General features: G+C 49.3%; 1 protein-coding gene across 1 annotated transcript in view; it reads right to left on the bottom strand.

Annotated features, from left to right (window-relative positions):
• The window catches only part of LOC116966817 (SUN domain-containing protein 2-like), a 28060-nt gene that overhangs the window by 2213 nt on the left and 564 nt on the right, over window positions 1-25283 (bottom strand). The window contains exons 2-10 of the mRNA XM_033013157.1: window positions 23201-23320; window positions 20052-20238; window positions 19202-19380; window positions 17549-17617; window positions 15976-16044; window positions 14569-14662; window positions 8132-8184; window positions 3859-3932; window positions 389-610 (exon numbers count right to left, since the gene is read on the bottom strand). Coding sequence (XP_032869048.1) covers window positions 389-610; window positions 3859-3932; window positions 8132-8184; window positions 14569-14662; window positions 15976-16044; window positions 17549-17617; window positions 19202-19380; window positions 20052-20173 — 882 coding nt within the window. The 5' untranslated portion in view covers window positions 20174-20238; window positions 23201-23320. The remainder of the gene's footprint in view (window positions 1-388; window positions 611-3858; window positions 3933-8131; window positions 8185-14568; window positions 14663-15975; window positions 16045-17548; window positions 17618-19201; window positions 19381-20051; window positions 20239-23200; window positions 23321-25283) is intronic.

Here is a 25283-nt window from a genome sequence, read left to right as displayed (position 1 = left end):
ACAGAGAGTGGTGAATCTCTGGAACTCCCTGCCACAGAGGGTAGTCGAGGCCAGTTCATTGGCTATATTTAAGAGGGAGTTAGATGTGGCCCTTGTGGCTAGGGGGGATCAGAGGGTATGGAGAGAAGGCAGGTACGGGATACTGAGTTGGATGATCAGCCATGATCATATTGAATGGCGGTGCAGGCTCGAAGGGCCGAATGGCCTACTCCTGCACCTAATTTCTATGTTTCTATGTTACCAGGCAGGTTAAGCAACAGGTTAACTAACAGCTGGATTTCCTCCTGTGTCAATCAAGGCTCTGCTCACCCCCCTACGGACAGACTCTACACATCACTGCCAGGCAGGGGTGGGGGAAGAGGCCAAGCTGCCAACATTTGACACTCACCAGCACCCTCTCCAGCGACTCGAAGGGCAGCATTTCCCGAAGCTCCTCCAGTCTCTGAAGGGTTACCTTGCCCAGCAGCTTGATGATGTGGGCTGGTGTCGGCGGGGGAGGGAGGCGTATGGTTTCAGACGGCTCACCGCCCCAGTCCAGCCAAGCCCGGAAGGCAGCGGTCAGCAGATCCAGCTCCTTCTCCATTCTGTGCACTCGCACCTGCAGGCCAGCCTAGGAACAGAGCAAGACGGTCAGCTTGGGCAGTATGGAGGCGCAGTGGTAGAGTTGCTGCCTTACAGCGCCAGAGACCCGAGTTTGATCCTGACTACAGGTAGTGCCTGTACGAAGTTTGTACGCTCTCCCCGTGACCTGGCTTGTAGATTAATTAACTTAGTGTTAATGTAAAATTGTCCCTAGTGTGTGTGGGATGGTGTTAGTGTGTGGGGTGTGGAGCCAGTGGGCCAAAAGGCCTGTTCCCACGCTGTATCTCTAAACTAAAGTCCATATCAACCTGGCCCAGAATATAGCCATCGCCGCCCTTCAATGAGACCGTGCACAGCACATTTATTGTCAAGGCCACGTTCCACAGCATGGAGGGGGGACACCTCCAACCTAATGCAGGCCAACTGCAGCCAACACAGGCAAACTCTCCATCCTGCAACCCCATCTCAACCCCCAACTCTCCACCCCATTCACTCTGCCCCCAACCCACCCAGCAGCCCACCCCTTCTCCTCCACTTATCTCACATCTCTCCTCTATTTTCCCCTTGTAGATTGGTGCTGCATGTGAACCAATCACACATAAGCCAGCATCACTAACTCCACCCCACTATAACACTTATACTAACACTCGTTCCCAGTACTGCAGTTCGAGCAGCTAGGATGCACTGACAACCTGTCCTCAACGCTGCTAAGTTTCAAGTGCTCATTAAAGATGTCTCTGGCTCTTGTTTACACCCCTCAACTACTTTCTCCCCAGGGTGGAAATGTCAAAGACCAGAGGGTACAGCTTTATGATGAGAGGGATAAAGTATAAAAGGTGATAGATTTTTGATACCAGGTGGATGCTTGGAACACACTTTGCCAGGAGAGGCGGTGGAGGCAGATACGATAGAGGCATTTGATAGTCGTATGGAGATGCAGGGAATGGCGGGATATAGATCGTGTGCAGGCAAGCAAGATTAGTCATCTTTGCATTATGTTCCACATTGACATTGTGGGCTGAAAGGCTATTCCCCTGCTGCTCCCTCCTCCCACCCACATTTCCAGCACTCCTCTGCCTTTCATCTCTGCTCACCCATTCCCCCACTGGCCATGGGAAAGCTTTGATCAACATTTCTCCAGTGACAGCCCGGTGCTCGAGTTCAAGTCGTTCCAGCAACAACACTTACGGGCTGCAGGAAGGTCAAATCCCACCTTGGGCGTGAGCGTGTGTGAGCGTGCGCGACGGGTGTGGGGTGTGAAATTAAACGCTGCCTTGTCCCTGGGTGGCAGCTCTGGCCAACACCTCCCATCCACAGCCACAAAGCTGCAAGTCTCACTGCTCTTTCTGCCTGGGGATTGTGTGTAGTTCAAGCCTCTGCCCCACTTACGTGTCCTTGGTATGCTAATTACGCAACCTCGTGATCGCTTTGAGGCGCGACGGTCCCGCGAAGGTCGCGCGCGATTTTATGCGCCCGCACAGCCGTCTGGAGCGTGTGACGTCATTTGAAGATGGACACAAAATGCAGGAGTAACTCAGCGGGACCGGCAGCATCTCTGGAGAGAAGGAATAGATGATGTTTCGTGTCGAGACTCTTCTTCAGTCTGAAAGAAGGGTCTTGACCCGAAACGTCACCCATTGCTTCTCTCCAGAGATGCTGCCGGTCCCGCTGAGTTACTCCAGCATTTTGTGTCTATCTTCAATTTTCTTGGCCCCACTCTGGGAGTAGGAGTGGGGGCGGATCCTGACCGCAACGGCCGTGAGCCCCAGGCCGAGTTCGGCGATCCTTTGCCTGCTTCTGCTGCTGTTGGAGGTGAGACGTTGCGTCGCGCCAGGGTCGATTCAGCCCTTAGAAAACTTCTGATACCCACTTGAATCTTTCAAAAGCTGCAATGTGATAAATAACACTTAAACAAATAAAACTGAAGCAAATAAAGGCAAACAGAAGAACCATCTTGGGATGGAAAGAAATACTAAATAACGTGAGTGACCTGAATGAGGGACTTACCTGCAAGCCAGCCAGGAAACCCGTTCGACCCGTTTAAATCTTTCCCATCCACCAATACATCCAATTAGTTCAAATGGCAACTGTACCCGCATCAGACAGCTTTAAGAAATTCTCCGTGAATAAGGTCAAAACACAATTGGTGACACATTGTGTTAATACAATGTTACTAGAGACAATTAACAAGCGCTTCACAGTGACACCCCCACTGTCTTGCGGGAAGCGGAGATTATAATAGGTTTTTTTTCACCGATTTTCAAATTCCGGAATACAAAACATGGGGTGATTGTCCCCCACCTGTCAAAACATGGGGGGACATCCCGTCCCACCTGGGGTTTTCTGCCCATGCTCTCCCCCACCCTTCCCTTTCAGATCTGAGTAGCACATGCCACTAGCTGCACTAGTGCTGCGGCCAATTCACATGCCATTCCCACTGCAAGCATCAGCTGCATCAGGAGGACAGGCCTCCAGTGTAAGTGAACGGGCAACCAGACAAAGGCACAGTGAGAAGCCGGGAGGGATGGACGATTGAAGCCCATGCACAATAGACAAGGAGGGAGGGTCGGCCAAATGTATTCGGTATTGTGATTGGCAAGAGGGATGGTGTATTGAAGTGTATCGGCACGGAGGACAGCCTATTCTGATCGACAGGACGAAGAAAAACTTCCAACCCACTAAAACCCACACATGGAATTTTAAATATGCATTTTAAGCTCCTACTGCTGTGGAAGAGTATCAGTGAATGCCAAGATACACCAGGGACTCACTGGTTTCTGACACTCTGAAAAGACATTTGGACAGAAATATTGACAAAGGGTTGAGAGGACTGTGGGCCAAATGAGCCCAGTTTTCCAACTTGCTTGGCAAGGCCAACTAACAACATGTTGCATGACTACAACACCATGACTATCCTGGAGTCCCAGGGATGGACATGATTGTGCCGAGGACCTCCTGTGATTGTGCAAGTTACTGGGTCGCTGGTGGCTGTACCAGAATGTGGGAAAGGGGTGAATGGACTGGGAGGGATCCTGCAGCCAGGGCAGCTCCAGGGTAATAAGGTCATAAGTGATAGGAGCAGGAATAAGCCATTCAGCCCATCTACTCCGCCATTCAATCATGGCTGATCTATCTCTCCCTCCTAACCCCATTCTCCTGCCTTCTCCCCATAACCCCTGACACCCGGACTGCTCACGGGCAGCCGTGACCTGTGGAGGCGGAGGGCTCCAGGAGGAAGAGTGAGAGTGCACGAGGATGGGACGGTCAGGGACTCACCTGAGTGCTTTCCAGCGCGTCCGGCTTTTCGGCACGAGACCAGATACCTGTGGATGACATCAAGAGGCCAACACCTGCAGAGGCAGAAAGGTTGCACTGAAGCAAGCAACATTCAAGGTATGCAGTCGCCTCAGTCCACTCACTGCGCTCAGTCTGCCTGGACCTACCCGATCTCCCGGTTGCCAAACACTTTAATTCCCCTTCGCATTCCCACACTTAACCTTTCTGTCCTGGGCCTCCTCTATAGTCAGAGCGAGGCCAAATGCAAATTGGAGGAACAACATCTCATATTTTGCTTGGACAGCTTAAAATCCAGCAGTATGAATATTGATTTCTATAACTTCAAGTATACCTTGCATCCCCTCTCTCTCCATCCCTCCCCCACCCAAGTTGTACCAGCTTCAAAGTCGTCTTGATAAGTTTCATTGTCTGTAGACTTTCTCACCCAACAAACAGCTAACAACGGCCTGTTTATTTTATCATTGTTACTTTTTTGCATATCTTTCATTCATTTGTTCTATATCACTCTACATCACCGTCTATATCTCTCATTTCCCTTTCCCCCCACTCTCAGCCTGAAGAAGGGCCTCGACCCAAAACGTCACCCGTTTCTTTTCTCCAGAGATTCTGTCTGACCTGCTGAGTTACTCCAGAATTTTGTGTTTATCATTGGTGTAAACCTACCTGCAGTTCGTTCCCACACATTAACCTTTGCTTTTTACCACAAATCTAATTTTGGTTCCAATGTACCATTCACCTTTTACCTTTTGACCAGCCTGCCATATGGGACCTTGCCAAAAACCTCACTGAAAACCATAATCTCCATGGAACATGCTGCCCTTATCAATTCTTTGTCACCAACTCAAACATTTAACCATCAGTCAGACAGAGCCTTCCTGCATGAACTCCACCCTGACGACCTCTCCTTAACTCAACTTTTAGACAATAGACAATAGGTGCAGGAGTAGGCCATTCGAGCCAGCACCGCCATTCAATACGATCATGGCTGATCATCCACAGTCAGTACCCCGTTCCTGCCTTCTCACCATATCCATTGTCTCCGCTATCTTTAAGAGCTCTATCTAACTCTCTTGAAAGCATCCAGAGAATTGGCATCCACTAGCAAGAATGTCCTTTCTCAAATTTGGAGACCAAAACTGCACACAATACTCCAGGTGTGGTCTCCCTAGGGCCCCGTACAACCGCAGAAGGAACTCTTTGCTCCTATACTCAACTCCTCTTGTTATGAAGGCCAACATGCCATTCGCTTTCTTCACTGCCGGCTGTACCTGCATGCTTACTCTCAGTTCTAAAAATCATTCACTTCTAAATGAATTTTGTACCATTTAGAATCTATTCCAATAATTTGTCCTCCACAGTTAAGCTAACTGGCCTGTAATTACTTGGGCTCTCCCATGCTCCCTTTTTAAACAACCGTATGTTAGTAATCTAATCCTCCAGTATTACTCCTGCAGTGAGGAAGAATCAAAATATCACGGTTGGAGCATCTATAATTTCATCCCTGGCTCTCTTCAACATCCTGGGATACATTTCATCCGAGCCTGGTGAGTTACCCATTGACTAAAATGATCGACCCTTGATGCCTCCCCTTATTCTCTGCACGTCCCATACAATATTTCACATTTGTTTACTGTAACAATATTATCCCCCTCGTATGAATAGTTACAACTAATCACGATTCACCTCCGGGGAATTGACAAAAGACAATAGGTGCAGGAGTAGGCTATTCGGCCCTTCGAGCCAGCACCGCCATTCAATGTGATCATGGCTGAGCATCCCCAATCAGTACCCCGTTCCTGCCTTCTCCCCATATCCCCTGACTCCGCTATTTTTAAGAGCCCTATCTAGCTCTCTCTTGAAAGCATCCAGAGAACCTGCCTCCACCACCCTCTGAGGCAGTGAATTCCACAGACTCACCACCCTCTGTGAGAACAAGTATTTCCTCGTCATTGTTCTAAATGGCTTACTCCTGATTCTTAAACTGTGGCCCCTGGTTCTGGACTCCCCCAATATCGGGAACACATTTCCTGCCTCTACCGTGTCCAAACCCTTAACAATCTTATATGTTTCAATGAGATACCCTCTCATCCTTCTAAACTCCAGAGTGTACAAGCCCAGCTGCTCCATTCTCTCAGCATATGACAGTCCTGCCATCCCGGGAATTAACCTTGTGAACCTCCTTCAATAGCAAGAATGTCCTTCCTCAAATTAGGGGACCAAAACTGCACACAATATTCCAGGTGTGGTCTCTGTACAACTGCAGAAGGACCTCTTTGCTCCTATATTCGATTCCTCTTGTTATAAAGGACAACATGCCATTCGCTTTCTTCACTGCCTGCTGTACCTGCATGCTTACTTTCATAGACTGATGAACAAGGACCCCCAGATACCGTTGTACTTCCCCTTTTCCCAACTTGACGCCATTTAGATAGTAATCTGCCTTCTTGTTTTTGCTACCACAGTTCACACTGCCACCCAGGTTTGTGTCATTTGCAAATTTGCTAATGAATCCCTTCATCTAAATCATTGATGTATGTTGTAAATAGCTGTGGTCCCAGCACCGAGCCTTGCGGTACCCCACTAGTCACTGCCTGCCATTCTGAAAGGGACCCGTTAATCCCTATTCTTTGTTTCCTGTCTGCCAACCACTTCTCTATCCATGTCACCTCTCTATCCCCAAATCCAATAACATTGTCCTTGCACATTTACACTTGTTGGACATTTGCTGATGAACTTGTTCTCTCTCACACCCTATTTGGGGACAACAGTACATTCACAAGTCAGCAATTGCCCATTTTGATCTTACATTCAACATTGACGACTTTCTAACACATCATCCCATCTGAAGATAGTCGCAAATGCTGAAATAAGCTCAGCAGGACAGGCAGCATCTCTGGAGAGAAGGAATGGGTGACGTTTCGGGTCAAGACCCTTCTTCGATTTAAACCAGCACCTGCAGTTCCTGCCTACACAGATCACCCCTTTCACAGTATACAGCGTTTCATTAACTAGTACTGTCACCCCTCAGTCTCCCTTCTCCATAATGACCTGCCCAGAACAAAATCAGTGAAAGCAAGTCATCCTCTAACATAGACCAGTACAGCACAGGAACAGGACCTTCGGCCCAATGTCTGAGCCGAACATGATGCCAAGTTAAACTAATCTCCACCTGCATGTGATCCATTTCCCACCATTCCCTGCATATCCATGTGCCTATCTAAAATCTAAAATATTCTTAAACATCAACTATCGTATCAGCTTCCACCATTATCCCGGGAAGCACGTTCCAGACACCCACCACTCTTAAATAACAACATTGGGGCCATATCTCCTTTAAACATCGTCACTCTCACCTGAAAGCTGTGCCCTCTAGCCTTTGACATTTTCCCCTCGATGGAATCCTTGCATCAAGTGGGGCCACACTCCTCCATTGGATTTTCCAGCCTTTCTTTCCTCTTCCTCCCAAACACTCACTAACTTCATGCCCTCGTTCCCTGTTCTGCCCAACTTCCCCCCAAATCTTGGCTCAAATTTCCTTCCATAACAAACCATATCAACCCATCCAAACGGCGTTAGCAAACCCATCGAGGAGATTGGTCCCAGCCTCGAGGTGCCACCTGCCCTCAGAACCAGTGCAAGTGCCCGAGGAATATACAGCCCTCCCTCCTGCACCATCACTCCCCTACTCATCACCCACACTCCCTTCCCACACCTACACTCACTGTACCAGCTACTGGGAGCAATCTGGAGATTAGCATCTTTGCACCCGTTAGAACAGCGAGATTATCAAATACAAGCACCCTGATAATAGAATATAAAGACAGGGATGTAACGATGGCACTGGCCAGACCACATTTAGAGTTTTGTGAGCGGTTTTGGGCTCCACATCTGAAGAAGGAAATGCTGGCGTTGGAGAGGGTCCAGAGGAGGTTTACGAGAATGATCCCAGGAATGAGTGGGTTGACGTGTGATGAGCACTTGTAGGCACTGGGCCTGTACTCGCTGCTTGGGCTCCGGATACTCAGTTGACACTATAAATTCACCAGTGTTGTTCTGTCAAACAGACTGCTAAATACAGCCCAGGACCCACCCCAATCCTTCCCTCCACCTTTAATCCTTTACTCTCCACATGACTGTTTCTCCTCATGCTTTGCCTCAACTGCTCGAACCCTCAGTGAAGATTTTCTCTTCATATTGTCCTGCAGACATCAATGATCGATGAAGTGAGATGTGAAATGGAGCAGGTCCTTACCCAGTAATGCCAGCAACACCAGCAGCATCCACTTCTTCACGTGAGGGACACACCTGGAGGGGAAACACACACACGTCAGCCGGCTATTGAACCCAACCCCGTCTCAAGCGAGATGGACACAAAAAGCTGCCGAAACGCAGTGGGTCGGGCAGCATCCGTGGAGTCTGAAGAAGGGCGTTGTCCTGAAACGTCACCCATTCCTTCTCTCCAGTGAAGCTGCCCGACCCGCTGAGTTACTCTAGCTTTTTGTGTCTACCTTCGATTTAAAACAGCATCTTCAGTTCCTTCCCACACACACGTTTCAAGCAAATCGAATGCTCCCATCAAACAGACAGAATCAGATCAATGATCTCCATGGACCCACGATGCTGACAGACCTTCACTCCACACACCCAAAGCTCAGAGCCACGGTGACACTGGTGTAAAGATTAGTCAACCTTGGGTACAGTATCAGAGGGCTGTTCTGTGGTGGATGTATGGAATGCTATTTATTGTCATTCAAACCCAGGTTTGAACGAAATTACATTTACTACAGTTTTTTACATTACAAAAAAACCCAAGTCCCACAATTAACACAGTTTACATAAACATCCATCACAGTGAGTCTCCAACACCTCCTCACTGTGATGGAAGGCAAAGTCTTATCTCTTCCCTTTATTCTTCACCCGCGGTCCAACTGCAGCGTTGAGGCGAACTGAGGCCCAGATGTTAAAGCCCCCCGCTTGGTAGGATGGTAAGTCCTGTGGCCATTTAGCCACACCGGGTGATGTTAGGCCCCAGCTCCGTGTCCTTTAAACCCCTCGGATCAAGCAGACCAACCAACGGTCCAGCAGTCCAACTGCAGCGTCTAGGCGAACTGGGGCTCCGATGTTTGAGCCCCCGGTGACGATAGTAAGTCCCCGTGGCCACTAACCCGCACCGGGCGATGTTAGGCCACGCTCCGTGTCCTTTCAACCCCGCGATTCCAGCGGGAGAAGTTGCCGTTGCGGGAGCTCCAAAAATCCGTCTCCCCCCAGGGACCTGGAGCTCCCGATGTTCCTGTCCACCGGGCCTGCAGCTGGAGCTTCCGAAGCTCTGAAGTTGGGTCGCAGCCGCGCGCCACCACAGCTCTCCCCGCTCTGAAGACGGCCAGCTTTGCGTTGTCAGGTCCGCAGGCTCCGCGACTGGAGCCCTCAGGTTGGTCCCGGCCGGAGTCCGCCGACGGCTCCTCAGTGTTAGGCCCAACGACACCGGAGACCCGACAGGGAAAAAGTCGGGTCCCCGTACAGGGAAGAGACTAAACGGTTTCCCCCACATCCCCCCCTTCCACCCCCCACATATACACAGCTAAAAAATAATAAAAACTAAGCTCAAAACATACATTTAATAAGTCAAAAATAAAAATAAAAGACGGACGACTGTAGTCGAGCCGCTGCCATTAGGCGCCGCCACCAACCATATAACCATATAACAATTACAGCACGGAAACAGGCCATCTCGGCCCTACAAGTCCGTGCTGAACAACTTTTTTCCCTTAGTCCCACCTGCCTGCACTCATACCATAACCCTCCATTCCCTTCTCATCCATATGCCTATCCAATTTATTTTTAAATGATACCAACGAACCTGCCTCCACCACTTCCACTGTAAGCTCATTCCACACCGCTACCACTCTCTGAGTAAAGAAGTTCCCCCTCATGTTACCCCTAAACTTCTGTCCCTTAATTCTGAAGTCATGTCCTCTTGTTTGAATCTTCCCTATTCTCAAAGGGAAAAGCTGATCCACATCAACTCTGTCTATCCCTCTCATCATTTTAAAGACCTCTATCAAGTCCCCCCTTAACCTTCTGCGCTCCAGAGAATAAAGACCTAACTTATTCAACCTTTCTCTGTAACTTAGTTGTTGAAACCCAGGCAACATTCTAGTAAATCTCCTCTGTACTCTCTCTATTTTGTTGACATCCTTCCTATAATTGGGCGACCAAAATTGTACACCATACTCCAGATTTGGTCTCACAAATGCCTTGTACAATTTTAACATTACATCCCAGCTTCTATACTCAATGCTCTGATTTATAAAGGCTAGCATACCAAAAGCTTTCTTTACCACCCTATCTATATGAGATTCCACCTTCAAGGAACTATGCACGGTTATTCCCAGATCCCTCTGTTCAACTGTATTCTTCAATTCCCTACCATTTACCATGTACGTCCTATTTTGATTTGTCCTGCCAATGTGTAGCACCTCACATTTATCAGCATTAAACTCCATCTGCCATCTTTCAGCCCATTCTTCCAAATGGCCTAAATCACTCTGTAGACTTTGGAAATCCTCTTCATTATCCACAACACCCCCTATCTTGGTAACATCTGCATACTTACTAATCCAATTTACCACACCTTCATCCAGATCATTGATGTACATGACAAACAACAAAGGACCTAACACCGATCCCTGAGGCACCCCACTAGTCACCTGCCTCCAACCCGACAAACAACCATCCACCATTACCCTCTGGCTTCTCCCATTCAGCCACTGTTGAATCCATCTTGCTACTCCTGCATTTATACCCAACAGTTGAACCTTCTTAACCAACCTTCCATGAGGAACCTTGTCAAAGGCCTTACTAAAGTCCATATAGACAACATCCACTGCTTTACCCTCGTCAATTTCCCTAGTAACCTCTTCAAAAAATTCAATAAGATTAGTCAAACATGACCTTCCAGGCACAAATCCATGCTGACTGTTCCTAATCAGACCCTGTTTATCCAGATGCTTATATATATTATCTCTAAGTATCTTTTCCATTAATTTGCCCACCACTGAATTCAAACTAACAGGCCTATAATTGCTAGATTTACTCTTACCATGTATCTGAGGTAGAGTGTGGGCAGGCTATCTTATAGTCTGTGGCTCGAAGGGTCGAATGGCCTACTCCTGCACCTATTTTATCTATGTTTTTTCTATGTTTCTAGTGGGTTTATCTGGGGTAGTACAAGTGGGTTGGCCTGTGGTGGGTTTACCTGGGGTACAATAAATGGGTTATCACTTTTTAAAGTTTACTTTAAAGACACATCACAGAAACAGGTCCTTCGGCCCACCGAGTCCGCACTGACCAACGATTGCCGTTCACTAACACTACCCTACACAGTCTAGAGATAGAGTGATACACTTTGGAAACAGGCCCTTCGGCCCAACTTGCCCATACTGACCAACAATGTACCAGCTATACTAGTCCCACTTGCCTGCGCTTAGTCCATATTCCTCCAAACCTGTCCTATCATGTACCTATCTAACTGTCGTTTAAAACGATGGGATAGTCTCAGCCTCAACTACCTCGTCTGGCAACTTGTTCCATACACCCACCACCTTTTGTGTGAAAACGTTAGCCTTCGGATTCCTATTAAATCTTTTCCACCTTGAGCATATATCCTCTAGTCCTCGATTCCCCTACTCTGGGCAAGAAACTGCATCTACTATTCCTCTCATGATTTTGTATACCTCTATAAGATCTCCCCTCATCCCCCTGCGCTCCATGGAATAGAGATCCAGCCTTCTCAACCTCGCCCCATAGCCTCTAGTCCTGGCAACATCCTCGTAAATCTTCTCTGAACCCGTTCAAGCTTGACAACATCTTTTCTATAACATGGTGCCCGAACTGAACACAATATTCTAAATGCGGTCTCACCAAAGTCTTACTGCAACATGACCTCACAGTTTCCACACTCAATACTCTGACTGATGAAGGCCAATGTGCCAAAAGCCTTTTTGACCACCTTATCTACCTGCGACTCAACCTTCATGGAACCATGCACCTGTACTCCTAGTTGTACACTCTCTGTTGTACAACACTACCCAGAGGCCTACCATTTACTGTGTAGGTCCTGCCTTTGTTCAATGTCCCAAAATGCAACATCTCACACATCTCTGTATTAAATTCCATCAACCATTCCTCAGCCTACCTGGCCAATCGATCCAGATCCTGCTGCAATCTTTCACAACCATCTTCACTATCTGCAAAACCACTCACTTTTGTAGAATCAGCAAACTTGCTAATCTTGCCCTGTATGTTATCATCCAAATCATTGATGTCGATGACAAACAGTAACGGACCCAGCACCGAACCCTGAGGCACACCACTAGTCACAGGCCTCCAGTCCGAGAAGCAACCTTCCACCATCACCCTCTGCTTCCTTCCTTGGAGCCAATTTGCTACCCATTCAGCTATCTCTCCTTGGATCCCATGCGATCTAACCTTCCAGAGCAGCCTACCATGCGGAACCTTGTTGAACGTCGTACTGAAGTCCATGTACACAACATCTACAGCTCTGCCCTCATCGACCTTTTTGGTCACGTCTTCAAAAAAATCAATCAGATTTGTGAGACATGACCTCCCATGTACAAAACCATGCTGACTATCCCCAATCAGCCCTTGCCCATCCAAATGCCTGTATATCCTATCCCTCAGAATACTCTCGAGTAACTTTCCAACTACAGATGTTAAGTGCACCGGCCTATAACATTTGCCCATCTGCAATTTCCCTGCAGCCTTTCTTGAAAAGAGACACAACATTTGCCACCCTCCAGTCTTCCAGCACCTCTCCTCTTCAACTATAGATGAGGCTCTCACCAGGGACTCTACTCTCACTCCCCATCCCCCCCACTCGTAACAAGGGCAGAGTCCCCCTTGCCCTCACCTTCCACCCTACCAGCCGTCACATAAGTCCTCCCCTTTCGGCTTTCCGCTCCCTCCGTAACTCCCTGGTCAATTCGTCCCTTCCCACCCAAACCACCCCCTCCATTGGCACTTTCCCTTGTCGCAGAAAATGCTACACTTGTCGCTTTACCTCCCCCCTTGACTCCATCCAAGGACCTAAGCAATCTTTCCAGGTGAGGCAGAGGTTCACCTGCACCTCCAACCCCATCTATTGCATCCGCTGCTCTAGGTGTCAACTGCTCTACATCGGTGAGACCAAACGCAGGCTTGGCGATCGCTTCGCCCAACACCTCCGCTCGGTTTGCATTAACCAACCTGATCTCAGCACCAACTCCCCCCTCATTCTGAATCCAACCTTTCTGTCCTGGTCCTCCTCCATGGCCAGAGTGAGGCTCGCTGTAAATTGGAGGAGCAGCACCTCATGTTTCGCTTGTGTAGTTTACACACCAGCGGTATGAACATTGACTTCTTCAATTTCAGGTAGTCCTTGCTTTCTCCCTCCTTCCCCTCCCCTTCCCAGCTCACCCACAGCCCATTGTCTCCGCATCTTCCTTTCTTCTCCCCCCCCCCCCCCACCCCATACCCCCACATCAATCTGAAGAAGGGTCTTCTGAAACGTCAACTATTCCTTCGCTTCATAGATGCTGCCTCACCTGCTGAGTTTCTCCAGCATTTTTGTCTACCTTCTGTCCTACTGTCTTTCTCCTCGGTAAATATAGAGGAGAAATATTTATTGAGGACCTTGCCAATCTCCTGTAGCTCCACACAGAGGTGACTGCTTTGATTCCTGAGAGCTCCCACTCTCTCTCTGGTTACCCTTTTCCCCCTTATGTATTTATACAATCTTTTGTGATTGTTGCTACCCACCAGAGCTATCTCCTGGCCCCTTTTTGCCCTTCTGATCACCTTTTTCAGTTTACTCCTTTGATCTTGAAACTCCTCCAGGGATGCACTTGATCCCAGCTGCCTATATCTGTCCCATGCATCTTTCCTGTTTTTGACCAACGCCTCATTTTCCCTCGTCAGCCAAGCTTCCTTACGTTTGCCTGCTTTGCCCTTCACTCTAACGGGGACGTACATATGCTGAGCTTTCGTCAGCACACTTAAAAACATCCCACTTGGCCCATGTTCCTTTCCCCTCTAATAACCTGCTCCAGTCAACTTGAGCAAGACTTTCTCTCATTGCCTCAAAGTTGGCCTTACCCCAGTTGAGCATTTTAACACGTGGACCCTCGCCGTCCCTACCATAACTATCTTAAACCTAATCGAACTGTAGTCACTGGACCCAAAAGGCCCCTCCACACACACTACATTAACTTGCCTTTCCCAATTTCCCAATACTAGATCCAGTGTTGCCCTCTCACGTGTGGGGGCCTCCACATACTGTTTAAGAAAACTCTCCTGAACACTTTTGAGGAATTGCCCCATTTAAATCCTTCACGCTATGATTTTCCCAGTCTATATTGGGAAAGTTAAAATCCCCTACTACAACAACCTTATTTGACCTGCAGCTGTCTGCAATCTCCTGACACATTTGTTCTTCTAATTCCCAAAAATCAATAGCGTCGGACTAAAGTGGAGCCAAAACTTGAGGAGCAGCCCCTTCAGAACTGGGTGTCCTGTGGGAGGGTGTGTTCAGTACAGAGGTGTGGAGGAGATGGAGGAGGCAGTGGGGATGGGTGACTTTGCTTCAGTTGACCAGGTGGAGGAAGGGAATCTGTGGATCCCCGGTGCACGTACCTGGACAGAGTAAGGACATCGATCAAGGAGATGGCCGTTGTTAACTGGTACCAGGCTGTGCTCAACCACCAGAACACCAGGGGCAGAGCTTTTTCTGAAAGAGACAGGAACACAACATTAGACAACGTTGGGCCCCGATGCTTCCCATCAGTGGAAGCGGAGAGAGTTCAGACTCTCTAACACGGAACCCACTGATACTGTGGAACCACGTGAGGCTGAGAGACCTTCTCCCCTGCAGGGACCACCACAGAAAGTCCACCGCAAGGTGGTGGCAGGAGAACCCAGAGGGGCTATAGGGAGCCCGAGAAAAAATAGGTCGCAGGGATATCAATGGGACAACAGTACTCCAGAGGCCACGACGGGCCGAATGGCCTCCTTTTGTGTCCAGACTAAAGAAACGGGAAATTGTCAATGACACTTCCACCAAGCAGGGAGTATCACCTTTCAACTCAGAGAGATTTCCTGGGTTGTGGATGGATAGCAGCCCCCTCTGTCCCAGTTAATCTTATCCTACAACCAACACGGGCAAGGATAGACACAAAAAGCTGGAGTATCAGCGGGTCAGGCAGCATCTCTGGAGAAAAGGAATAGGTGATGTTTCGGGTCGAGACCCTTCTTCAGACTGAGAGTCAGGGGAAAGGGAAACAAGTGATATAGATGGTGATGTAGAGAGATATGGAACAAATGAATGAACGATATGCAAAAAAGTAACGATGATGAAGGAAAGGGTCCATTGTTGGTTGGCTGTGGGCTCGGTGTTAACGAATGATACAGACAATGAAACTCACCAGGACGACAGTGAAACTAGTACAACGACTAAGGAGGGGGAGGGACGGAGAGAGAGGGTTACTTGAAGTTAGAGAAATCTAGATTTATTGAACATGGGCGTCTGCTGATCACCACAATGCTGTGTGCGAGCTTGGCCACGGTCCACCACATTACACTACATTTCAAAAGTGTCCTCGGTGCCACACAGCTGGGGAAATCTAAAGGAGATCCTATTCTTTCATCACCCCAGTGACACTGGAGCACAAACCAGGCCTCCCTTAGGTGTTACAACATGACTTCAGTCGGGATCGAGTAACCGAGCATTGACAGTCAGTCGTCTCTTGACTCTATGGTCCTCTGGGCAACTCACCACTCATCTCAGTGAGTGACCCAGTCAGGCTGAGGGAACACACTGGAGGACCAAGCTGGAAGGTGACTTCCTCCCGCACTGACTGTGGTCCTAGGCTGCACCAACAATACAGCACTGGGGACCAGGCCTTGTGTAAACCCTGGTTGTTTAAGGAGGGAGCAGCGGACTCTACCTCACCACTGGGTCCAGTATCAGCAGGGCACTGGTTGAATGGAGCAGAGTTTTGGGGCCATGGACCACAGAAGATGGAAGATTAGTAATGCAGGTACCTGGAGACAGCAGCGAGATCCAGCCCCACAGCTTGGCAAGGGGGGAGAACGATTCAGAGTACGCCAAACCTGGGGGGTGGGAAAGAAGAGCAAGATGTCAACAACGCAAACTTCTCTCTCAAGGTTTACAATGTTCAAAGGGCCATGTGGCCCAATGTTTTTGCTGCTGTTCACAAAAGCACCATGCAACTGATCGGCCCACGGCTCAACTGTTAGTGTGGAGGGATCGCTGATCAGTACCGACTCGGTGGGCTGAAGGGCCTGTTTCCACGCTGTATCTCTAAACTAAACTAAAGGAAGGATGTCAAAAGCCTAAGATAGACACAAAGTTCTGAAGTAACTCAGCGGGTCAGGCAACATCTCTGTCTGAAAATGGATGGGTGACATTTCGGGTCGGGACCCTTCTTCAGACTTCAAGCATAAGAATTGATTTAGACAGTTTCTAGAATTACAGTAAAGAATAATTTGGAAAAGTTAGGAGTCCTCTCGGAACAGAGAAGGTAAAAGAGATGACCTATCAAATGTTGAAGATTGCAGCAGCGTTCTAAACGAGAAAGGTTTTGCTATTGAGGGATCAATAAACAGAGGTCACAGATTAAATACTGACAGGGTCCAGAATATTCTCTCCAAAACGCTGCAGGAAGTGGATTCGTTAATGATTTTAAGTGGATGGATACACAGGGTGTTGCTGCTGATACCACCTGGAGATTGCAATGGAACGATGCTCTTTAGCAGAAGTTGCATCACTTTCCACACCTTGGTGAACAGGCGCTAAGCAGGGGGAGTTTGTGTCGTCAAATGGCAGCACACTATTTTTTGTGTTTGTTTTTTTTGTGTGTACATATGTGTGTGTGCATGTGTGTGAATGAATGGCCATTAGCTGCCCCAAACAGCAGCTCAGTCCCACTGATGTAACCCAGCATCTGGGAAATCTACAATCCTGTAAAACAGGTTCAGCTCCTGCCCAGTGTCAGTCCACGGCCCACTCACCCACCCACAGCCCACCTCACTAACAGCCCCTCACCTGCCCCAGTAACAGACCCTCACACCCCACCCGCTCCATTTACCCTCCCCACCGTCAGCCCGCTTACATGTCCCTCACCCCCTTCCCAGTAACACCCCATGTCCCGACACCAGCGCCTTGTAATAGCCCACTCAACCTCACCCTGCCCCAGCAATGGGATGTTCAACCCCACCCAACATACTCCACTCACCCGCCCACTCCCACACCCCCCAACATCCTCCACTCACCCCCCCCCAACATCCTCCACTCACCCACCCCCCCCAACATCCTCCACTCACCCCCCACCCAACATCCTCCACTCACCCACACCCCCCAACATCCTGCACTCACCCACCCTGTCCCCACCCTAGTAACACCTCCCAGCCACTCATCCACCCACCGCAGTAAGTGCCCGCTCGGCTGCCCCACTGCCCAGCTTCAATATGAAATCCCTAAAGCCTCTGTTCCAGCCCCAGCCAGTGTGTCCTCTCTGCCGATAGTGCAACGTGCCGCACGTTAGCTATTCAGGATGAGGGACGTGGGGGGTGAGATGATGAACGCTCCACTTACCCTGCAGCTCATCCTCGGTTGAGTAGCCAGATGTCGACGACAAGTAGATGTTGGAAGAAGTGGAAGGCGCTGTCAGTAGATACAGGTTACCGAGGCAAGTCATCACAGGAAAATATTACAGCACCTCATATTTCACTTGGACACCTTACAACCCAACGATATGATGTTGACCTCTCTAACCAAGTAACCCTTGTTTTCCCCCTCTCTCTCTCTCTCTCCATCCCTCCACCATCCTAGCTCTCCGGCCAGTTTAACTGTCCTCCTGATTACATTTTATCTTTGTATGCTTTGTTGTCAACTTCCCCCAGCTAACAATGATCTATTCTACATTTTCCTTGCTCTTCGTCCCCTTTGATCTCTCGTGTTCACACCTTATCCTTCCAGATCTCTCTCTCCCCTGACTAAGTCTGAATAAGGGTCTCGATCGTAACGTCACCTATTGTTTTTCTCCAGAAGGCATTTGACGGCACTGGGCCTGTACTCGCTGGAGTTTAGAAGAATGAAGGGACACCTCATTGAAACTTACCGAAAAGTGAAAGGTTTGGATAGTGGATGTGGAGAGGATGTTTCCACTTGTGGAAGAGTCGACATCTAGAGTTCATAGCCTCAAAATTAAACAACGCTCCTTTAGGAAGGAGATAAGGAGGAATGTCTTTAGTCAGAGGGTGGTGAATCTGTGGCATTCTTTGCCACAGAAGGCTGTGGAGGCCAAGTCAGTGGATATTTTTAATGCAGAGATAGATTCTTGATTAGTACGGGTGTCAGGGATTATGGGGAGAAGGCAGGAGAATGGGGTTAGGAGGGAAAGATAGATCAGCCATGATTGAATGTCGGAGTAGATTGATGGGACACATGAACTAATTATGCTCCTATCACTTATGACCTCATGCTGCCTGTCCACTGAGTTACTCCAGCATTTTGTGTCTATCTTTAGTGTAAACCAGCATCTGCAGTTCCTTCCTATAAAGGAAGGTATAATCCCTCGCCTCTTAGTAACTGCAGCTCAGTGTCGGTCACCTCCCACCACCAGGGGGCATCAGACCCCGACCCAGCGCTCCCCACAGTAACTGAACCGTGTGTGTTACCACACACAGGCCCCACAGCAGAGCGGCAGTGCGCCCCTCTCCTGTCCGCCCGCCCGCCCGCCTCCCAGCACCCGGTGGGATGGGCAAAGTCTCACAGCAGCTGTGCGATGATCGCTGGTCAGTGCGGACTCGGTGGACCAAAGGGCTCGTTTCCAACTAAAACTGAGATATTGCAGCACGAGTCTCCGACGTGCACCAGTGATCGCGGTACTTTAAACCAAGGAGAAGCCCTTAACCAGTCTGTTGGAGGGAAGGGTTAAGGCTTTAAGAACACTGACGTCAAAAGGTCATAAGTGATAGGAGGAGAATTGGGCCATTTGGCCCATCAAGTCTACTCCGACACTCCATCATGGCAGAACTATCTCTCCCTCCTAACCCCATTCTCCTGTGTTCTCCCCGTAAACCCTGTACTAATGAAGAATCTGTCTATCTCTGCCTTAAAAATATCCACTGACTTGGCCTCCACAGCCTTCAGTGGCAATGAATTCCACTGATTCACCAGCCTCTGACTAAAGAAATGTGCCGGTGCCCTGCTTCCACCCCCGCGCTGCCCTCCCCGGACACGTACCGACGGGCTCCTGCCACCCGCTGCTGCTGCCGAGGAGCAGAGAGCGCTGAGAGCGCTTGGAGACATTACTGACGTTGCTGATGTAGCTACTCAGACTGTTGACTGAACTGTTGGACGGTGAACGTTTGACACCAGGCACAGGTCCCGGCCACTTGCTGTTTGACCTTTTCTTGTGCAACCTGAAACGATAAAGGGCAACGATTTAGGACGGAGGCAGAAAGAGAAAGAGAAGCAAAAAAGTAATGATGATAAAGGAAACTGGCCATTGTTAGCCATTTGCTCAGTGAGAATGAGAAGCTGGTGCGACTTGGGTGGGGGAGGGATGGAGAGAGTCGCTTGTCAGAGCTGGGAAAGGGGGGGGGGGGGGGAAGAAGGTTGTTTCACACTGGGAAGGAATTTCATGACTCTCTCTCTCCCCCTCCTCAAGGAACTGCAGATGCTGGTTTATAAAAAAAGTCAAAAAGTGCTGGAGTAACTTAGCAGGTCAGGCAGCCCCTGTTCACGTTCCCTCCAACATCCCTCATGAGCCCATCAACCGAATGGTTTCATCAACAACTTGTTGGCACGACAACCCTGCCCTTGGCCTCTGGAAGATATACCCTACATCCGATCATCCTCTACCTGAGATTCCAAACAGGAAAGAAGAGGCTGTTGGAACTTTCCTTGAGTTTTTGTCTAGAACTAGGGGGGGGGGGGGGAGTTGGAATTGTGATACACAGCTCCCCGAGTGAGGTACTGGGGTGGAGGCTGCATCTTTACTGTTAGAAAGGAGCATAGCTTAGAGAGGAAAGAACGAGAGGGAGAGGGGGGGGGTGGGGGAAGGAGACAAGAGAGAGTTAGAGAGACGTACCTGATGGGAGTCTCCTTGTAAGAGGGAGCACCGGATGTGGTGGAGCTGCCGCTGCTACTGGAGACGTCGTCATCGTGCTGGTAGTAGCCGTTGGTGGCCAGACGGGGACTGCGGCGGGACATCCTCACCGTAGCACCACAACCCCGAGCCTCAGCCCGAGCACGGCACTGCGAGACTTCCGCACTAACTGTGAGCAAAGAGAAAGACAGTGTGAGGAGCAGCTCTGCACTGGGCACTGGCACCCTGCCCGCTGGCCAAGTGAGGGAGGGGGGGGGGGGGGGGGGGAAACACATTGCAGTCATCCTACACACCCTCCCTGCACATGGCAGGGCACATGGTATTAGGGGTAGAGTGCTGACATGGATAGGGAGACAGGAAACAAAAATTAGGGATTAACGGGTCCTTTTCAGAATAATAATAATAATACATTTTATTTATGGGCGCCTTTCAAGAGTCTCAAGGACACCTTACAAAAATTGAGCATGTATAGGAAAAACATGTAAGGGGAATGAAATAAATAGTAGAGACATGACTAGTACACAAAGTAAAGACAGAATTCAATACAAAACACAGCATGAGGCAATTAATGCACAGATGAAAAGGGACGGGGACGTGGGGCTAAGGATAGGCAGAGGTGAAGAGATGGGTCTTGAGGCGGGACTGGAAGATGGGGAGGGACACGGAATTGCGGATCAGTTGGGGGAGGGAGTTCCAGAGCCTGGGAGCTGCCCTGGAGAAGGCTCTGTCCCCAAAACTGCGGAGGTTGGACTTGTGGATGGAGAGGAGACCGGCTGATGTGGATCTGAGGGACCGTGAGGGTTGGTAGGGGGAGAGGAGGTCAATGAGATATGTGGGGGCCAGATGGTGGAGGGCTTTGTAGGTGAGGACCAGGATTTTGTAGGTGATCCGGTGGGAGATGGGAAGCCAGTGAAGTTTTTTGAGGACTGGAGTGATGTGATGCCAGGATTTGGTGTGGGTGATGAGTCGGGCGGCTGCGTTCTGGACCAGTTGGAGTCGGTTGATGTAGGTGGAGCTGATGCCAAGGAGAAGTGAGTTGCAATAGTCCAGTCGGGAGGAGATGAAGGCATGGATGAGTCTTTCAGCAGCAGGCGGTGTGAGAGAGGGTCTGAGTTTGGCGATGTTGCGGAGATGAAAGAAGGAGGTTTTAATGACATGGCGGATGTGAGGCTCAAGGGAGAGGGTGGAATCAAAGATCACGCCAAGGTTGCGGGCCTGGGGAGATGGGGAGACAGTGGTGCCGTCGATGGTGAGAGTGGGGTTATTGATTTTGCTGAGTGTGGCTTTGGAGCCTATGAGGAGAAATTCTGTCTTATCGCTGTTGAGTTTGAGGAAATTATGTTGCATCCAGGTTTTTATAGCTGACAAACAGGAGTTGATATGGGAGAGGGGGGGGTAGGGGGGGGGTAGAATGGCAGGTAGTGACTAGTGGGGTACCTCAAGGTTCGGTGCTGGGACCACAGCTATTTACAATATACATCAATGATTTAGATGAAGGGATTCAAAGTAACATTAGCAAATTTGCAGATGACACAAAGCTGGGTGGCAGTGTGAACTGTGAGGAGGATGCTATGAGAATGCAGGGTGACTTGGACAGGTTGGGTGAGTGCACAGATGCATGGCAGATGCAGTTTAATGTGGATAAATGTGAGGTTATCAACTTAGGTAGCAAAAACAGGAAGGCAGATTATTATCTAAATGGTGTCAAGTTGGGAAAAGGGGAAGTACAATGGGATCTGGGGGTCCTTGTTCATCAGTCAATGAAAGTAAGCATGTGGGTACAGCAGGCAGTGAAGAAAGTGAATGGCATGTTGGCCTTCATAAAAGGTAGTTGAGTATAGGAGCAAAGAGGTCCTTCTGCAGTTGTATAGGGCCCTAGTGAGACCATACCTGATGTATTGTGTGCAATTTTGACCTCTAAACTTGAGGAAGGACATTCTTGCTATTGAGGGAGTGCAACGTAGGTTCACAAGGTTAATTCCCGGGATGGCGGGACTGTCATATGCTGAGAGAATGGAGCGGCTGGACTTGTATACCCTGGAATTTAGAAGGATGAGAAGGGATCTTATTGAAACATATAAGATTATTAAGGGTTTGGATACACTAGAGGCAGGAAACATGTTCCCGATGTTCGTGGAGTCCAGAAACAGGGGCCACAGTTTAAAAATAAGGGGTAAGCCATTTAGAACGGAGATGAGGAAACTACTTTTTCACACAGTTGTGAGTCTGTGAAATTCTCTGCCTCAGAGGCAGAGCCGGTTCTCTAGATACTTTCAAGAGAAAGCTAGATATGGCTCTTGAAGATAGAGTTAGGGAATATGGGGAGAGGGAAGGAACTGGGTACTGATTGTGGATGATCAGCCATGATCACATTGAATGGCAGTGCTGGCTTGAAGTGCCGAATGGCCTACTCCTGCACCTATTGTCGGGGAATCTACAACTAGGGGACAGAGGCGTAGAGAATGATGTTACGGGCAACCTCAGGGGCAACCTTTCCAAAAGACACTGGAGGGGACATGGAACGAACTGCCAGAGGAAGTGATTTACAGTGTTTAAAAAACGTTTGGTGAGGATACGGATTGGAAAGGTTTAGAGGGATATGGGCCAAACACAGGCAAATGGGAGCAGCCCGGGAACGCTCCTTTGACGGCATGGACGAGGAGTAGGGCTGAAGGGCCTGTTTCTCTGTTTTATGTCTCTTTCAATGGAGGGTGGGTGACCTGATACATTAATGGGGTCAGACCTGCAAAGCCGACAACACGTCTCCCGTTTTCACTTCCAGCATCTGCGCATTTTTGCTTTTCAACCAGATTTTGTTTCGAATTATGTAAATGAGATTCGGGATTCCATCGTGATGTCATTGACAGGCAGGGCAAGTGGAAGCGGCTTTAAAAGTAGTTTTTGTAAAGTTTCAAATGTCAATAACTTGTACAATACCTTTTTAAAGTGTGCGGTTAGTTAATTCAGCGGTGAAGCGCCCCTGGACTCTGACAGCGCTGCCGTGGGTCGGTGTTTAAGGGGAGGCAGTTAAGGGGATGAGGCTGGGAGCTGCCACCGTCCGTAGGGCCCCCAGCGCCGGGAGGATCGGTCACCTGTGTGGGGCCAGGGATCGACACGACAGACAGACTCACCGAGTGATGGTCCCTGCGGGGTCCGAGCGGCAGAAGCTGCCCTGCGGCGCCGGGAACAAGGAGCGGGAGCGTGGCCACTTCAACCACTCCCCTTCTGGTCGCCGCCTGTCCTCGCCGCACCTAGAGTATAGTATAGTATAGTAGATGGTGGTAGATGAGGGTAGGGTAGGTTGGGGTGGGGTAGGTTAGGGTAGGGTAGAGTATAGCTGAGCTGAGCTGAGCAGAGCAGACACCAGACACGACCTCCTCCAACGCCGTCTGTCTGTGTCTGTTTCTATGTCCCGCCCCCCCGGTGTCGCTGCCCATTGTCTGCATCGTTCAAAATGCTACATTCTAGAGTGTTAGTTTGTGTCGCGGTTCCAACCCCCGAGGGTGGGGACAGGAACCGTGACAACTGCGGCACCAACACCCCCACGTTCCAACCAGCACCACCCTCACCTCCCCTCCCTGATCCCCACCTCCACACGATAGCCTCACTCTGACTATAAAAGATGAAATAGTGGCACATTTGGATAGCAGTAGCAGGATCGGTCTGAGTTCTTTGAGGATGTAACTAGGAAAATGGACAAGGGAGAGCCAGTGGATGTAGTGTGCCTGGACTTTCAGAAAGCATTTGATAAGGTCCCACATAGGAGATTAGTGGGCAAAATTAGAGCACATGGGTTTGCGGGTAGAGTGCTGACATGGATAGAAAATTGGTTGGCAAACAGGAAACAAAGAGTAGGGATAAATGGGTCCCTTTCAGAATGGCAGGCAGTGACTAGTGGGGTATCGCAAGGCTCGGTGCTGGGACTGCAGCTATTTACAATATACATTAATGATTTAGATGAAGGGATTAAAAGTAACATTAGCAAATTAGCAAATGACACAAAGCTGGGTGTCAGTGTGAACTGTGAGGAGAATGCTCTGAGAATGCAGGGTGACTTGGACAGGTTGGGTGAGTGGGCAGATGCAGTTTAATGTGGATAAATGTGAGGTTATCCACTTTAGTAGCAAAAACAGAAAGGAAGATTATCTAAATGGTGTCAAGTTGGGAAAAAGGGAAGTACCACGAAATCTGGGGGTCATTGTTCATCAGTCACTGAAAGTAAGCATGTAGGTACAGCAGGCAGTGAAGAAAGTGAATGGCATGATGGCCTTCATAACAAGAAAAGTTGAGTATCGGAGCAAAGAGGTCCTTCTGCAGTTGTACAGGGCCCTAGTGAGACAACATCTAGAGTATTGTGTGCAGTTTTGGTCTCCAAATTTGAGGAAGGACATTCTTGCTATTGAGGGAGTGCAGCGTAGGTTCACCAGATTAATTCCTGGGATAGCGGGACTGTCACATGGATAGAATGGAGTGTCTGGGCTTGCATACTCTGGATGAGAAGGATAAGAGGAGATCTTATTGAAACATATAAGATTATTGAGGGTTTGGAGACACTAGAGGCAAGAAATATGAAACATGAAACAAGAAACATGTTACCGATGTTGGGAGAGTCCAGAACCAGGGGCCACAGTTTAAGAATGATGGGTAAGCCATTTAGAACGGAGATGAGGAAAAACCTTTTTCACACAGAGTTCCGAATCTGTGGAATTCTCTGCCTCAGAAGGCAGTGGAGGCCAATTCTCTGGAGGCTTTCAAGAGAGAGTTAGCGAGAGGTCTTAAAGATAGCGGAGTCAATGGATATGGGGAGAAGGCAGGAACGGGGTACTGATTGTGGATGATCAGCCATGATCATAGTGAATGGCGGAGCTGGCTCAAAGGGCCGAAGGGCCAACTCCTGCACCTATTGTTTATTGACCCCTCCTGATCCCGACACAGCAGCACCACCACCCTCCCGCACCTTCACACTCCCACACCCTTACTCCATTCACCTTCTACACCCCCACCACCCTGACCCTCATACCACCAATACCCTGACAACAGCAGCACCACCCTGACCCTGATCCCAGCCCCGACCCCCTCACAAAACAGCACCAGACCTCTACACCAGCACCACCCCCCCGATCCCCACCCTCACACCAGCCCCACCCTGGCCCTCACAACACCAGCACACCAGCACCACCCCCTCTCCTACACCCTCACCACCTGACCCTCACA

The sequence above is a fragment of the Amblyraja radiata genome, chromosome 38 (genome assembly GCF_010909765.2).
Source record: "Amblyraja radiata isolate CabotCenter1 chromosome 38, sAmbRad1.1.pri, whole genome shotgun sequence".
NCBI lineage: Eukaryota > Metazoa > Chordata > Chondrichthyes > Rajiformes > Rajidae > Amblyraja > Amblyraja radiata.
The sequence above is the reverse complement of the archived record's forward strand: the minus strand, read 5'-3'. Positions and strand labels throughout refer to the sequence as shown.